Raw genomic sequence first — 18,253 nt, forward strand, 5'->3', positions numbered from 1 at the left:
TTATTCATTTTGTTCTGCATTGAGGAAAAACAGAACAAACAGGAGAAAGAACTGACTTAACTGTTTTTTAACATACATTTATTTTATTATACATGGATAAAACAAACTACATACAGCAGGGAGAACCGTGAGACAATCATGAGTTCTATAAATGTTACATTCATAGTGATCTGGCTATTTGTATTTGTCAAACTTGAAGGAAACATCTTTCCTAGCTTGTTGGGTTAAAATTTCTGAATGAAATTTAATATCTATCCTATCTCTATCATATCTATTAATATCTATCATATTTTTATATTATTAATGAAATTCAATATCCATGATATCTCTATCATATCTATTAACTTAAATTCTTTATCTTGACCTGAAAAGATCTTATCCCCTAACCAACTAAACTTGATTGTAAAACTAAACTATCTGGTCTTCAATGCCCCCTCAGAAACTTGAGAAGGAATAAAACTTAAATGCCTGAGTGAACTGGTAGTGTAGGTTAGCAGCTTTCAAAATGATGAAATGACTGAGACAGTTTACTGCCTGAACAGTCACCCAACACTCTATAACGTTGGAGCCTCATCTTCGGCTTTCTAGCCCAATATCTCTGCCAGACTTATTCACATGGCAAGAACTATTGAGGACTTGCTTACCCTGTCTTGGCAGAGTTCCGCCATCGACTCTGCTTGCATCTAAACATGTCCATTTTTAGGCAGAATTCCGTCAATGGCAGAAATGAGGACGTTTTGCCCAGTGGCTGGTTTGCCACATGTGAAACCATCTCCATAAGGAGGTTCTTTGATGCTCATAATCTTCTTTGAGGTCGGCTGGGTGTTGTCAGGAGTTAACTTGTCTTGTTGTCAAAGAATCTTTAGAATAATAAAAATATCTTTAAATGCCATATTCTCTGGGTCTCTGAGGCTTTTCAAGACCTTATTTAACTATATCTATAAAATCATATTTAACTATATCTATAAAATCATATCTATCTTTTAGACTTAGAATATATATTCTTGTGCTAAATCAGACTAGTATTTGACATGACCATGACTTGCATCAATATACAAAATTCCATACCAATGACTTAGAGATAACCTTTGTGAGTAACATTAAGGCCTTGAGTTAAGGAGTAGGTTCAATCATCTACCTTTTGCTCTATCCTCCCTCTATATTTCTATATACCCCTTTCTTTCTTTTCAGCTCCTACCTCCTTACCTACAGATGAAAAATAAAGGAAAAGAGAGACATCCCTGAGTTCAGCCTAGTTTTTCTCTCTGTATAAGACCAATATAAGACCAATAATAACTTATGACCACCTCCCAATGAAAATAAGCATTTATAGACCAAGAGAGCAAACAGAAGCCTACCCAACCTCCCCCCTTAGAGGGAGACACATCGTTCTCTTAAGGTTTCTTCAGGCTGAGTTGGGGCATATAATACCTTAGAAGGGCCCAAAATAAATTGGGGAAATGGTTAAGCAAGCCAAGGATTGCATTTGTGGTCCAGTTTGTAAATGTTGAGATATTCCAGGCTTAATAGGAGTCCTGTATGGGACAGATTGAAATACTGGACCAAATGGGATCAGAAACTTTCTACAACACCGTCTGGGAAGCTGTCCAATTCTGATGGGTACCAGCAACAGAGGCATCTAGGTCTCAAGCAGGATGTCAGTGTCCAGCATGCTGAGAGGTATGACTCCTGTCAGGTCTGATTCAGCGTCAGTATCCGGTTCTTTTGTTCAGAAAACATATTTCTCACAAGCATTATACAGTTCTAAAGTCATTGTTGTATGAGATATGGAGGATGCATGGAACAATTAAGGCTTGTTCTCTGCTCTTTGTATGAGCAGAAGTAAGACATCTGCAAATCTTCCTTCATGCCATATGAAGAATGGCTTCTAATAATAAGTCACAAGGATTCTGTGATCAAAACGGAGCCCTGTCTATGCATAGGCATTTGTATCTCTGCCAGTCTCAGAGCTTATCCCCATGTAGTGGGATTAGCAATATAAGATACCTGATTGTTCTGCAGTTTGAATTATTTACATCCCAATTGTCACCCCCTCCCTCAACACCTCCAGATCCCATCCTCTCCCTCATTCCCTTCCCCTCCCTCACCTAGTCCTTAGAAAGGCCAGCCCTTCTCCCCTAATGTCTGCCCTCAGCTTATCCAGTGTCCCCTGTACTACATATAACCTCTTCCTCTGTGGCCTGGCAAGGCCACTCTACACTCTCAGCATTCCGCCCAGTATCCAGCTTCAAGTCCACTGGGTGGAATCTCTCAGACTCCTAGGAGCTCCCCTGCTAGCAGGAGAGTAGATAATGAGGATTGTGGCCTGAGCAGGTCTCTGCTTGGCCTGCTTGCCTTGTGTTTATCTGTATCTGAGCAGTATGCTTCAGGTGGGTGGGCAGAGAGAGACCAAGGCCTGGAGTTGCTTTCAGGATGGTGGCTAATGCAAACCCTGTCCCGTGCCTGAATTCAGCTCTGAGGGCCACAAGGTTATGTTCCCAGCTGTCCCCTGGGATTTTTCTGTGGGTAACTGAGTGGCTAGGGGTTGAACCCACCCGTGCCCCACACAATGTGGAACCCTCTCACCTGGGAATCAGCAGCACTTCTGGTTTTCCTGCTAATCAGACGCAGTGTATGATCGATGCTGCCATCTTCGATTCCTCCCTAACTTAACTGTTTTAATGAAAATCAAGCTTATGTTTGTTTGTTTGTTTGTTTTAGCTTTTGCTTTGCTTATTTGGTTGGTTGATTTTGGTTTTTTGACATATGGTTTCTCTGTGTAGCCTTGGCTATCCTGGACTAGCTTTGTAGACCAGGCTGGCCTCAGAATCACAGAGAAAACTGCCTGATTTTTCCTCCCCAATTGCTGGGATCACAGGTGTGTGACACCATGCCAGGCAAGAATTAAGTTTTAACGAAAAATTTTGTAAAGAAAAAAAGAATTAAGGGAATGTTTTTCTCTATTGAATTTTATAATTCTTTACCAAAGAGAGCCATTTTTCCTCTAGCAAGCAGGCCACCTATGTCTGCCAGCTTTTCTTTGTGCTTGTGAATCTTGCCAAGGAAAACCTACTGAGAAATAGAAAAGGCCATCTTAGGAAGTAGACATCTCAAATTCAAACCACCTAACCCCTAATACACACTCTCTATGTTCCCTCAGTGCTTTTGCACACTGACAACCAGAAACAAATCATTTAACCCTGCCTGGTCTCAGTCTCTTACCTATGAAATGGGTATAAGAAGCATAAGTACATTTTAAATTTTTCTCTGTAGGATGGATCATAAAAAGAGAGGTACTTATGTTTAAGTAACAAGAATAAATTAATAAATAAATAAATAAATAAATAAATAAAATGGAAAAAAAAAAGAGAGGTACTAGAGTCAGAAATCCCTACCAATGCTAGCCAGTTATTTAATTTTGCTCATCCTCTATTTCTTCATCCAGAAAGTTGGGATAAAATAATAATAATAATAATAATAATAATAATAATAATAATAATAATAATAATAATAATAATAAGGCTGGAGAGATGGCTCAGCGGTTAAGAGCACTGTCTGCTCTTTCAAAGGACCCTGGTTCAATTCCCAGCACCCACATGGCAGCTCACAACTGTCTGTAATCCCACACCCAAGCATAAAATAAATTATTTAAAAAATATAATAATAATACCAACTTCATAACATATGACAATGAAAACCTCAGCAAATGTATCTGGTTCATATTGGGGGGGGCAACAAATGCTTGTTGTTTTTTAATATATTTATTTTAATGTACATGAGTAATCTGTCTTCACACACACCCAGAAGAGGGCATCAGACCCCATTATAGATGGTTGTGAGCCACTATGTATTTGCTGGAAATTGAACTCAGGACCTCTGGAAGAACAGCCAGTGCTCTTAACCACTGAGCCATCTCTCCAGCCTACTTGTTGTTTTATTATGGTGACAAACTCTTGTACAATAGGGCAAGCTTTGAAATGATCATAACGAAGTCTGAGTCCTGTGCACAAAGTCTGTATCCCTTTGAAAGTCTCTTACCTTCCCTTATCTTCCAGTAATAGTAATAGTCCCAAAACAATGAGAGTTCTTTTTGAAGATTAAATAAATGCATCCAAGTAGGTCAGATATATAGAATAATAAACAGTTTTAAATTATTATTTTTTTTTTTTTACTGTTGTACCATCATTACAAAATGGAAGGGATCTTCCACTAGGATAGGATGCTTATAACTCAGGACACTCTCATAAATGTGGTACCTGTACAGAAGTCAGTGAGGTTCTTGGAATCAAAACTGCAAATGAATCTTGAGAAAGTAGTTGAGGAGCCTATGCTGAGAGACAAAGGAAAGGGGTAAAATGGTAGAGAAGTATGCGGATGGCCTGCCACCTACACACGAGTGAGCCTTATAAGAATGAGGAAGAAATGACAGCTTCTACTTAATCGTCCTCATCTTCAACATCAGGAATGTGATTACTAGGAACTGTGTGCCAAACCACAGAGCCTACCAGCCAATTCATCTTCCATTCAGATATTGATGGTATGGGCCAGACCAAGGAATCTTTAATAGCTAGAAGGGATAGATCATCTTTCAGTTTTACACAGACAGATAGCTTGGGTCTGCCTTGTTCACCTTGGTATGTCTGGATCTGTTGGAAAATAAACAACTGCTGCATGCGAGTGAACATTTTCAGAAGGCAGGGACAGTCAGTATAATTGTGCACTATAGGAAATTTCTCTTTAGCCTCCCTCCTCTAAGCCCCACGACCACTTATTTCTCTTTGCCCTCCTCCCTCTTCCCTAGCACTCTATGCTCCAAATTCTTTTTCCCAATTCACCATCAGAGACAATCAAAATTAATTTAGAGGATTATTAAGTTCTTCCTCAAGAATTAAAAAAAAGGGGGGGCCTAACCAGGTGGTGGTGGCACACACCTTTAATCCCAGCACTAGGGACGCAGAGGCAGGAGAATCTCTGAATTGCAGGCCAACTTGGTCTACAGAGCAGGTTTCTGAATGTCCAGGGCTACACAGAGAAACCTTGTCTTAAGAAACAAAAGCAAAAACAAACAAAACCCTGTTTTATGATTCCTGTCTTCTTAGTGATAAGAATCAGCTTAAATAAAACAGAAAATATAATGCTGTTTCTTTTTTCTCTTGAAACCACAACATGAATCCATCATCAAATACTAGAATTTACTCATTTCTTAAAACGTAATACTTTAAATTGAGTTGTTTGTTTCTTAATTGGTAGGAAATGGTTCTGATATTTCTATCACGCTTTTCTCCACTTGATTTTATTGGCTGACCCAGATTTTGCTTTACTATGTCCCCATACTTTTCTTTTTCTTGCTTGTGATTTGTAAAAGCAAATTGTAATGGACCTAAGGAAAGAGATGACTTGAAATGCTTGGTCTGTGGCTGGAATTATAAAGGAAAGCCTCTTGTAAGCTTGCCTGTCATCACTAGATGGCAGCACACACTGTCTGGTGAAGGGTAGAGGGTGTGGGGACGCCATTTTAATTGGACAGCAGTTAAATTCTGAAGCACAATCTCATCAAAATGGTTGTCTCCTAGTAATCCTTGTGAAAGACTCATTTCCAGTTGTTTTTTTTTTTTTTTTTAACATCACATACCGTGGAAATAATGGTTGAATAATTTACTACCACAAAGCCTCATTAACTGAACCCTGCCAATTGAAATTGGTTGCAATTCAGAAAGTGGTTTGAGCTAAAGCTTATTTGCTTTTTGATCAGCCTATGGAAAAGAGTTTGCTCAGCAACTTCATAGCAAAACTTTCTTAGAAAAGTATAAACCGTTTAATAACACTCTGGTTTCAAATGACTTTAAAATCATCATTTCATCAAAAGAAGAAAAAAGATCCAGGGACATACCCATTAAATAACTGACTTGAAGAAAGATGGATTTAGTGATGTGGAGCTCCATTAGACAATTAGAAAAATAGAATAGCAACTCACATATCACTAAGTTGGTGGCATTCTAGAGATATAAATCTAATAAAATAAAATATATTCTTCAACCTCTTTTGAACCATGAACTTTTTCCCCAAAAGGAAATGCCTAAATTTACTTGTGTTTAACACCACAAGCATTTACTGAGTACTTGATATATGCTATAGCTTGTGCTGTATAAGGACACAAGTGATATAGGGATGAATAAAACTAGGCGTCTGAAATTAAAATAGCCCAAATGGTGATGCCAAAGTAATATATGACTCATTAAGGACAGTGAAAGAGAGTATAAGAGAGAGAAAAAGAAAGTTATTAAATTTATTCAAAGGGATCATGGCAGCTTCTCAGTAGAAGTGACATCTAAGATAACCTTTAAATCAGGGAACTTGCTATGGGAGAAAAATGGCAAGTATGTTGCAGGTGGAACATAGCATGCAAAGACTTCACTTGATCTTGAATGCAAAGAATTGATGCTACATACCTAAAACTTTGTTATTTGAATAAATATTCAGAATATTATTTGAATAAATATTCAGAATTAGGAGAGATAGCTCACTGGTTTAAAAAAATGTGACTCAAAGGTCCACAGTTTATTCCCATCATGCATGTTAGGTAGTTTATAATCCCTGAAACTCTAGTTCTGGGAGATCTAATGCCCTCTTCTGGCCTTCTTGTATATCCTCCTTGCCCATCTCTCTCTCTCTCTCTCTCTCTCTCTCTCTCTCTCTCTCTCTCTCTCTCTCTCTCTCTCTCTCTCTCTCACACACACACACACACACACACACACACACACACACACACACAGTGAAAATAAGAATACTTTTAAAAATAATTACTTCTAAAGGTTTTTAACTGGTTTGTAGGTTTGTAGAAGAGGGCAGCTTAACTATTACTGCTAAGCAGGGGCTGCTCAGGAATTACACTTTATGTTGTATGGTCAGAGCATAAAGTTCTAGTTGTCAAAGATGAAATAAACAGATCATGGTGATCCTTGCATACTGTGCCAAGGACTTTGGGTCTTAAATATAGGTTTCCAGGGTCTCTGGTATCAAAACCAGAAACAGCTGACCCAGTCTGTATTTAAAAAGCATCCTGAAAGAGGAGCAGAGCCTGCGTGACATGACAGAGCCTGGCAAAAGGAATTCCAGTTTAGCGGAATGTTGGAACAAAAGATAAGGAGAGTCCAACAGAAGCAGTAGAATTGAGGAAGGTATGAATTGAAAAAAAAAAGTCAAGGAAGAAAACAGATCCAGACCCAGCACTAAGTAAATACCATGTGCAGGGAGGGAATGCAAGGGGTGACTCAAAGTTGTTTCTCAGATCTCACCAGATACTTAGAGGATAGATCAGCAGCAGCACTGCTTAGGACAATGGACTGTAGCAACTCTTACAGTATCTGCTGCACCAAACGCAACTAAAACATGAACATCCATTTCTAAAATAATGTGAAAGAAGAGAGAATGGGGGAAAATACAACAAACCAGTATGAAATGGTCAAACAATAAAAAAACAAAGAACAAACCCCAGCAGGTCAGGAGTGGCTCAGTTGCTAGAGTGCTCGCCTAGCACTTATGAAGGTGTGGGTTCTATCCCCAACACCACACTAATAGTGTCTAGTGGTGCACACTTGTCATCCCAGCACTCAGGAGATGGACATAAGAAAATCCGAAATTCAAGGTTATCCTTGGTCAACAAAACACCCCCAAACAAACCCCAGCAATCATAAATCCCAAACCTAATATATTATCCGTAATTTAGCAGATTATTTTTTCCTCAATGTGTGCTGTCAATTATTAGGTTTTTAGATATGTTCTCCACTAGGCCAGGAGACAAATAGTCATCTAAATTACTGTGAGGTATATCTGAAATATATTGTATTCTATTTGAATATATATTTTCCTATTTTCATTCACTTGTTCAGTGGCAACCACTGCACTTGGCACCAAAATTAGGGCAGAGGCAGGCAGATCGTTGTGAGTTCAAAACCAGCCTTGTCTACAAAGGGAGTGCAGGACAGCTAAGGCTACACAGAGAAACCTGGACTCAAAAAAAAAAAAAAAAAAGAAAAGAAAGAAAAAGAAAAGAAAAAAGAAAGAAAGAAAAGAAAAAGAAAAAGAAAAAAAAGGAAAAAGAGAAAACACAGATTTTCAGACTTCAAATAACAAATAAATGTATGTTACTTTCATTACAATAATCCTAAAACACTTTGAATAAGCTGATGTGCTGAGGTTACATTTAGGTGGTAATTAGGAAGTCATAATTTAGATAGGAAGGGAACTAGGAAAGCATATGCGAAGAGCTAGTCACTGAATAGTGAGAGTATTCCTGAGACCTAAGGCAGAAGGGAAAGAGACAGGGGAAGAATAATTACAACTTAGCCTGGTTAGGTAAAAGCCAGATGGGGTTGGATGATGAATACCCTCTGGGTTTAACTAAGGAATCTGGGCAACTGTAGCAAGGAGGAACTTTTGCAAGTCTATTTAAAGATAGAGTAATTGGCAACACAGCAAAGATTGCCTACATTCCTGCAGCCCTACCATTCACAGTTCCCTCTTATCAAGTGCAATCTTGGAAGTGGTGACACATGCCTGTAGTTCCAGCACTCAGGGAGGCACAGGCAGATGGGTCACTGTGAATTCCAGGCCGGTGGGTCTACAAAGCAAGTTCAGAACAACCAGGACTACACAGAGAAACACTGCCTTGAAAAAGCAAAAAACAAAAACAAAAACAAAAACAAAAAAAAAGTTAATAGCTTCAAGCTTCAAAACCCCACCCAAATCTTCCCCACAACTATCGTAAAGACCAGGAAGTATGTCTCTCCCTTAAAGAAGTCTACATTTGCTTTAGAGCACCCTCTTCTTTTGCTGTGAATCTTCATGCATTAGCCTGTATTAAAATAGCATCACTATGCCCCAACTCTGCTTTCAAATAACAAAAAAGTAATACGTATAATGTTTCTTTGTGGAATGTTTAATTGTTGTTGTTCTTTGCAAGTGTTGTGTCTGTGTGTGTGTTAACACAAGTATGAAAAGTGTGAATACACATCCAGGTGCACATGTGTGCAGGTGCATATGAAGGCTCTAGTTTGACATAGGGAGTATTATTTGGTCACTCTTCACCTTATCCATCAAGGCATGGTCTCTCAGCTAAACCCACAACTCCTTGATACAGGCAGTCTGGCTAGCCCCTTCCTTCAGGATCCCATCTCTGCCTTCTGAGCACTAGAATCACAAGTGGACCACAATGTCCAACTGACATACTATGGGTTTTCTTGGGGATATGACTCTGGTCCTTATGCTTTCAAGTGCTATAAATTACTGAACCATCTCTGTAGCCCAAAGAATGATTATATATATATATATATATATATATATATATATATATATATATATATATATATATGATGTTTACACAAATCTGAAATACTTTTTAAAAAAAGTGTTGAGGGGAGAGAGTAATGGTTCACTTGCTGAAGTGGTTGCTGCACCTGAGTTCATGTCTCCAGCACATACTAATAGTAAGCATGCATTGGTGCATGGGTGTAACCCTAGTGCTAGGGAGGCAGAACTGGAAGGATCTATGTGACATGCTGGCCTGCTAGTCTTGCCAAGTCAGTGTGCTGTAGGTTCAGTGAGAAACCTTATATCAGAAAATAAGGTGGAGGCCCATAGAGGAAGATGCCTAATATGTACCTGTGGCCTCCATACATGCATGAACACACACACACACACACACACACACGCACACGCACATGCACACACACAAGTGCACACACATGCACACATACTTACATACACATGCATGGATGCCACACAGAAACATTGAACTGTATACTTTAAGTGGGGTGAATTTTATGAGGTTTAAGTCATATGTCAGTAGTGCTGGTCAAATGTTTTGAGCACTAGTCGAATCCTATGTTAACAGATGCATATTTTTGGAAAAGATGACTCACTTTATGACCAGACTTCCTCATTAGACCCATGCCTATTTACCATCCCCTTAGCATGGAACTAGTCAACAGTAATTACTCCATAGATATTCATCTTGTGGATTAGATGTAGTGGAATTCTTGTCTTTATTCCAATTCAAAAAAATTATCTTATTAAATCATGGGTACAATCCTTATGTATTTTAATCTTCTATCTATAATATTTATTTTATGCCAACTTTTTAAAATAAATGCTGGGTTGTGGTCAGTCCATTTTTTGTTTCCCAGCTATCAGCAGGTTTTAATAAAAGCAATATGAATTATTATTGCAGCTTTAATTAATATTTTAATGTATTTTAAACAAATTAAGCACATTTTCCATATAAATTATAAAAGTTACAGACTTTGATATAGTGATTTTGACTGTTAAAAGGAAATCAATCAGTTTCAATATTTCTCTCTCCCTCCTCCCACCTCTCCCTCCCCGTCTCTCTTTCAGGAAGCATTGTGAGTGTTGGGGACCCAAAGAAAAAATATACAAGATTTGAAAAAATTGGTCAAGGGTAAGTGATTTTTATTTGAAATACTAAGATGAACTCCACCAATGCACATATATTAAATCACTTAAATCTCAGAAATCCCACCAAGTTATATCTCCTGTTTTTTGTAGTATACTTGTGTTTTTATAATCAATATTAGCTTTTCCTTCTGGTCAGTTGCTTGGTAACTAACATAGAAAAGCATCCTACTGGAGCCTTTATCATTGAACTGGTAGTTTTGCGGGGACATTTTGATACCAATGCCCTGCACACATTCACACTGATTTATCCAGAAAAGCAGTAGAGTTAGCATAAGATCTAGCTTCTGTGAAAGCTCTCATTGCTTTGATGTGAGGTGTCATATCTAAATGCATGTGGGGATTAGATCCTGCTTCTTTGTCAAACTGAGCCACAGCCAAATGAGAATGAGAAAGTCCTTACTAAACAATCCATAGTTGGGCAAACTTGACTGTCGGAGTACTGACAAAATAAACCAATGAGACCAGGTTCATCATTTTCCCATACTGGACTTGTTAAAGAGTCAGATTTCCAGACCCCACTCACCAGATATTTTAATCAGACTCCAAGAATGATAATCTTATCAATCTTCGGATGATCCTGATCATCAGCTAGACATATGAACCAATGTTGAACCATTCTCTAGAGCTAGAGGAAGGAATCACCTGTTCTGCAACTCAGTTGGGTACATATATGTATCTCATGCCTCAAATGCCTCAATGTACAACTAAATCAGATGCTCTGAGGATGCAATAATGTTTAATGAAAGATGTACTTTCTCAAGTCCATATAAAAACTTTGACTTTCTTTGTGTCCAAGTAAAACATACCACAAGACAAGCTGCAAAAAGACAATATTATATATTACAGCAATGCAGAAAAGTAGAGTTTTAGATTTTATTCTAACATGTTTGGCTAAAACAAGGGATTGTGAAGACTGCAGAGATGATTCTATGGTGGAGAAAGCACAGAGAGGACAGGGTTCAGTTCTCAGCATCCATGCTAGGTGTCTTACAATCACCAGTGGTTGTAGCTCAAGGAATCCAATGCACACTCTGGCCTCCATGGATACCTGACCTCATGGGTACAAACCCACACACCTATACATAATTAAGCTATTTTTAATGGATGTATATGCACTGTTTTCAGAAACAGCACCACAGATCTTCATGGTTCCTCATGGTAGCGACTTTTGCTTAGCTTCATTTGGCTGTTGATCACTTGCAGTGTTGCTGATCCAAACAGGAATGTGCTGCAAGTATAATAAACACACTTAACTTCAAGCTCTTCATGTCAAAAATATGATAAAATATCTTTATAGGCAATTTGTATATTGATTGCCTATTGAGGTAATATTTTGCTTGCATTTGTCTAAACCGGCAGTTCTCAACCTGTGGGTCATGATTCTTTCACAGATCAAAATGACCCTTTCCCAAGGATTGAATATCAGTTATCCTGAATAACATTACGGTTAATAACAGTAGCAAAATTATTGTTATGAAATAGCAATGAAAATAATTTTATGGTTGGAGGTCACCAGAACATGAGGAACTAAGGGTCACAACATTAGAAAAGTTGAGAACAACTGGTCTAAGTGAATTATATAAATAAACCAGACTTCTGTTTCGAAGAACTTTGAATGTAGCTCTAGATATATAAAGTATAGTTCACTTTATACTCTTTTTATGTTTTAATATTGATTTTTAATTGAGACATAGTAATTATACATGTTTATGGGCAGTGATGTGATACTTTGATTCGTGTATTTATATTCCATCTGTGTGGTGTGGTGAGCTAGCTGAATCAACAGATAAAAGTGCTTGCCATGAAATCCTGACCACCCAAGCTTGATTGCCAGAATCCAAGGTGGAAGGAGAGAACTGACTCCAAAACATTGTCCTCAACACATACAACATGGCATGTGTGTGCGCGCACACACACACACACACACACACACACACGAGCATGTGTGCATGCACTGTGCACACATTATAATAATGAAATAGAATTTAAAAATTATTATATGATGTTCAAATCAGAGTAAACATAGTGATTCTTCTCAGAGAATCAGAGTAAACATAACAATTCTCTCCTCATCTTTTCTTTATGGTGAAAACATTTTTTAAACTTCCTTTTAGATTTTAAAATATACATAGTATCATTACAGCTATCCTACTTTTTAATAGCACACAGGAACTTCTTGCCTCTGTAGCAAAGGTTTCTTATCTGTTGGCCTTCCTTCCTTCATTCTTACTTCTCCCCTACTGTACCCAGCCTTGGGTAACCACCATTTGGCTCTCAACTTCTAGCAGATCAGTTGTTTTTTAAATTTTTTTACATATGGATGCAATTATATGATGCTTGCTTTTTTTTTCTTTTTCTTTTTCTTTTTCTTTTTTTTTTTTTTTTTTTTTTTTGTACTTGGCATGCTTCACTCAATATAATGAACTCCAGTTCTATCTGCTTTGTCCCAAATAACAGCATTCCATTTTTTGTGTTCTTTGAATAGTATTTTATCGTGTATACGTCTTAGGCTTATATTGCTGTGATAAAACACCATGACCAAAAGCAACTTAGGAAAGTTAGGGTTTATTTTTGTTTTATACTTCCAGATAACATATCTTCATTGAGGGAAGTTAGGGCAGAACCCGAGGCATGAACCTGGAGGGAGAAACTGAGGCAGAGGCCATAAAGGGGCACTGCTTACTGGCTTGCTCAGCTCGGCTTGCTTAGCCTGCTTTCTTATACACTCCAGGATTACATTTTCCATGGGTAGCAAAACTTGCAAGGGCTGAGCTGTCCCCCATCAATCACTAATTAGGGTTTGCCTATGAGCCCACGATGCTGGAGAGAGGAGGTGCATTTTCTCAATTGAAGCTCTTTCTTCCCAAATGACTCTAGCCTGTGTCAACATGGCATAACTATGAGCCAACAGACTATGGGTACCAATATCTCTTTAGCAATTCATCAATTGATAGATACTGTTTGATTCCACTTCTTGGTTATTGTGTGCTGTACTGCAGTAATCATGTATTTCAGATGTTCTGATTTAATTTTCTATGAGATGCCAGGATCATAAGGTGGATGTATTTTTTGAGGAGAAAGACTCCTGTACTGTTTTCTACAATGGGTATACTAGTTTAAGTTCTCACTAACAGTGTACCAGAGTTCCCTTTTCTCTGCATTTTCACCAGCATTTGTCACCTTTTGTTTTTAGTACTGGCCATTCTTTTACTGATGGGATGATAGCTCATTGTGGTTCTGATTTGAATTCCCCCAAGGATGTATGGTATTAGCATGTTTTTATGTCCCTATTGGCCATGTTTGTCAGCTTTTGAAAATGTTCTATTTAGATCTATTTACCACTTTTAGGTGTGACTTTTGGCTTTTTTATTGAGGTTTTACAGTTTCTTATATATTCTAGATTTTTCTAAGATTGATGTGTTCTCTCACATTCTGTGGATTCTGAAAGTTTTCACTTCATTCTATTGAGTGTTTATAGTGTATGGAATCTCATTTTTTGCCAGTTTTGATTTTATTACAATTCACCATGTATTTCTAATGGAAAACATCTTCTAAATTAGAGCTTCAATAAAGCACTTTGTTACATAACTGTGTTCTGAGAGGTCAGGATGGGAGATATGACCTTATTTTGATTGTTAGTTCCCACTATGATTCAGCTGAACAAAAAGAGCACTGACTATTAAAAATAAAACAAATAAAAATATTTAGGAGATGCTTTTAAGTATCCCAGGTAATGGAGCCAAATTAATAGTTTCAGGAACAAAGATCAGGCCACCACTAAGTGGCTTTGCTCACCAAAGAGATTTCCTTTTGTGACTTGTAATCACAACTGGGTGTCTAAAGGGCCAAAAGTAAAGCTATATATGATAAAGTATTTAACATTTAAAATTAAGCAAGGGAAGGCCAGCCATGGTGGCACACCTCGCATCTCAGCACTCAGGAGATGAAGGCAGGAGGATTAGGTGTTCAAAGTCATCTTCAGCTACAGAGCAAGCTTGACACTAGCCAAGACTACATGAGACCCTGTCAAAAAGAAGAAGATAATGAAGAGGAGGAGGAAAAGAACCCTCCCCCAAAACCAAATTTAAAACAAACATCATATGTCCTATTTGCTGCAGCAGCAGCATCTGTTTTACATTCCCAGAGAGTGTATGATGTTTAAAAATGATGGAGCCAGCTGACAGTTGAGTCATAATAAGTTCTTAGAGATTAGGAAGTCTATTCTAATTCTACTTTTGTCTCCTTTAGTGTCCAACATGCTGTTACCTTGGCATGGTGGTACATATTTTGTATTTAGTAGGCCCTCAACGTTTTTTTGTACAGTTATGAACAACAGCCAAACACAAAGATTACTTGCAGAGCTTCCCCTCTCCACTAGTCCCATCTCTCTCACATTATTTTGCATCAGTAAATATTGGTTGGACTAATGAAAGTGTTTGCCCATCTAGCTTTCTTTTATATTCATGTCTTTTCTGCCTTTTTGGTTTTTTTGTTTTGTTTTGTTTTGCTTTTCATCACTCACTTTCTCAATGTGTCTTTATCCCTTCTTCTTTCACAAAGACTTGGTCTTTCGTGGTCACATTGCTTTGTTGCTTCTCTGGTGTGTGCTGCACATCTATCTTTTGCATATCTGTTGGCTTCACTGACAATTTTCACATACACACAAATAGTCATAATATAACAACCATTATTTTTTAAAACTAAAATAGCTATAAAGACATAATGTAAGAGCTTAAGTTTATTTATTGGCATTTTGTAGTTTGTTTAATTATATTTATTTTAATTTGATTGTTTTGTTTTTTAATGGATCATTCCCCACTCTTAAGGTTTTAGGCCAATGAACAAATACTTTCTCTACATTTAAAAAAATCCTTATATTAACTTTGTTTTTACTTAAATGGCTTGCAACTGATTTTTCCATGAATTATTGCCCTGTGCTAGGCAAACTAGGATCTGGTTTCAAGACACAGTGGTTTTCTTTTCTTTTCATTAAGTCTTGGTTTTCATTGTTTTTGCTTTACCTATTGTTATGGGCACTTTCAAAATGCTATCAAAAGCCCAGTATTCCACTTTCAGCTTCAGGGAGCACAAGACCCCACTCTTCAGAGCTGAATTTAAGAGAAGCCTTTTCATTAATCACTCTCATCCACTTGTAAAACTCCATTTTTTCCAGTATGAGATTCTGCCATGCCAACATCCAGGCCTAGGGCCATAGAATTAGGTTCCATTGACCATAAATCAAACTCAGAATTCCATGTCTAATCATCACAAGCCATAACTATGAAGCTAAGCTTTAAAAAATGACAGAATTTCACTAACTTTTCTGTGAAAAGTGTTCTATAATCTGGCTGCCAAATCTAGACATTTTGGTCAGATGTGTACAGGGAAAAGAAGGTAGAAAGAGAGAAGGAGGAGAGAGAGAGAGAAAGAGAGAGAGAGAGAGAGAGAGAGAGAGAGAGAGAGAGTGTGTTAGATGTCCCCCAAATTGCCATTACCGTGAGAACAGTGTCAAGGTGGAAAATAAAGTTTTGTCACTCCATCATAGTTCAATAAAAGAATATAGATGGGGAATGCAGCCCAGTAAGACAACTGAAGCACATATTTTTTTCCATCAATGGCTATCACGGGAAGTCGGTGTCCTTCCTAAATAAGCTGTAGCAATGCGACAGAGGTTGCAACTTACTAATGCTGGCAGCTGCCTTGCGGTCTCATTAATATGCTTGAATTCATTTCAAGGTGTTTTTCTCAAGTGTGAAAGCACTTAAAAATAGATCACCTTTCCTTTCAAACCCATCGTGCCTTTTCTCAACAATTTTAGTAGATGAGTTCATTTTGTAAAGAAGAACCACGGATATAAACTGATTTAGACCCAGTTTAGCAAATGTTTAAATGTCGTGGATTATGATTGCGCACTCACTGTGTTTAATGTAGAGCTATAATTAGGAACCAGGGTCTGGGCTATGTGTCATGCCAACACCTTTAATCTCAGCAGTCAGGATGCAGAGGTAGGAGAATCTCTGAGTTTCAGGATGACCTAGTCTACATTGTGAGCTCCAGGACAACCAGGACTACACAGAGAGATCCTGCTGCAACTCCACCTCCATAGAAAGACCCAGGTTCTGGTAGCTCACTCACTGAATGTCTAGCGAAAAGAAATGGATCGTTGTATTATGAAATAAGCCGTGGTTGGGACTCTAGCTCCACAATGGCACTGATGTAGCAAGTAGAAGATCTAGGTTCCATTCCCAGTATAAAAGAAAGAAAGAAATAAAGAAAGAAAGAAAGAAAAGAAAGAAAGAAAGAAAACATGGAGGGGGAAAGTCAGGGCAGATTCACCTCCATTGATATGCATTAACTTTGTATTGATCCATAGACTCATCTTGCCAACTCCTCTTGAATCCCTTTGGAGCTGCCAGGCTCTCACTGGCCTCTGCTCCCTTCCCTCCCTCTGACTCCTGTAGATTGCACCTGTAACAGCTTGGATCTAGTACTTATGAATTGTCTTAAAACTTTTAAAAACAGAAGAAAAAGGGGAGAATTTTGAAACAATAAATGGAAAAGAAGGCAACATTTTGAGCTCAAAAGGCTATGGCCAGTTTAATTTCTTTAAATACACATTTTACAGTTCATGACAAAGCAGCATATGCACTCTCTAAGACGGAAAACCAACAAGAGAAGGCATTTAAAGCGTGGAGCCCAGCACATGTCTTGTGGTTAAATAGTCCATTATATTAGCTATTAGTTTTTGGTTATTATATTAAGAGTGAAAGGCTCACCTACATACATATCATTATGACATGGAACAGAACATAATAACATTACGATGCAGTTAAAAAGAGATAAGGGAACAGAGAATGAATAAATGATTTATATCAAAACATGAAAATGGATTTTTAGTAGAGAGGACATTTGAAATAGTATAAGAACTTAACCAGTGCACATCATGGAACTTCCACTTGAAGTAAACTAAATGAATACTTGCTTTAGACTAAGTTTTATACATGTTGGTGTCCCTAGATCTATAACAGTGTCTTTTGTATTTGTTGAATCCACATTAAAGAGAGGAGCAGGATAAAACATAGGTAGTGCACTTAGAGTTAAAAGGAAATAATGCTAGCATAATAAGTAGGTGGTAGGTTATGAAACAAATTGAGAGATACAATTTGCAATGTGTGTTTATCACCATTTCTTTGCTGTGGCAAATAAGTGGCATAAAAAATAAAACCTAAGGGAAGTTTTTATTTTGGCTCACCGTTTCAAAAGTTCCAGTCCATGATCAGTTAATTGTATTTCTCTTAAGTAAGACCAAAGTCATGATGAAAGGCTATTTACTTTATAACAATCAGAAAGCAAAGGGATGGACCCAATAACATGATAAAACCTTCCAAGGCAGCCCTTTAGAGAACCACTTCCTCCAACTAGAGTCCATCTCTTAATAGTCAAATGAATCAGTCTACTCATAGAGCCAGGACCTTGATGAGCCATTAATTTCTCCATAGCCTCACCTGGTAGAGGCCAAGCTTCTAACACTAAAGCCCTTGGGAGATAAACAATACTTTGTTTTAATTGTGAAAGCTTAATTTTTTTTTAGTAGATACTAGCTGGGTAAAACAGGATAATGTCAAGAGACGCTGTCCAAGGAGGAATAGACCAAGAAATGAAACTTCCATTGTTTCTGCACATAGTGGCCTGGCCGTGGCCTCACATGGCTCAGTCATTAAAATAAAACAAGCCTTTAAAAAGAGAGTTTGTAGAAGAATGCACAATGAAATGGGTG

At 37.8% G+C, this 18,253-nt stretch overlaps 1 protein-coding gene across 1 annotated transcript in view; it reads left to right on the forward strand.

Annotated features, from left to right (window-relative positions):
• The window catches only part of Pak3 (p21 (RAC1) activated kinase 3), a 116,800-nt gene that overhangs the window by 69,415 nt on the left and 29,132 nt on the right, over positions 1–18,253 (forward strand). Inside the window, exon 12 of the mRNA XM_051142529.1 lies at positions 10,396–10,459. Within this exon, the coding sequence (XP_050998486.1) occupies positions 10,396–10,459 (64 nt within the window). The remainder of the gene's footprint in view (positions 1–10,395; positions 10,460–18,253) is intronic.

The sequence above is a fragment of the Acomys russatus genome, chromosome X, assembly GCF_903995435.1.
Source record: "Acomys russatus chromosome X, mAcoRus1.1, whole genome shotgun sequence".
Lineage (NCBI taxonomy): Eukaryota > Metazoa > Chordata > Mammalia > Rodentia > Muridae > Acomys > Acomys russatus.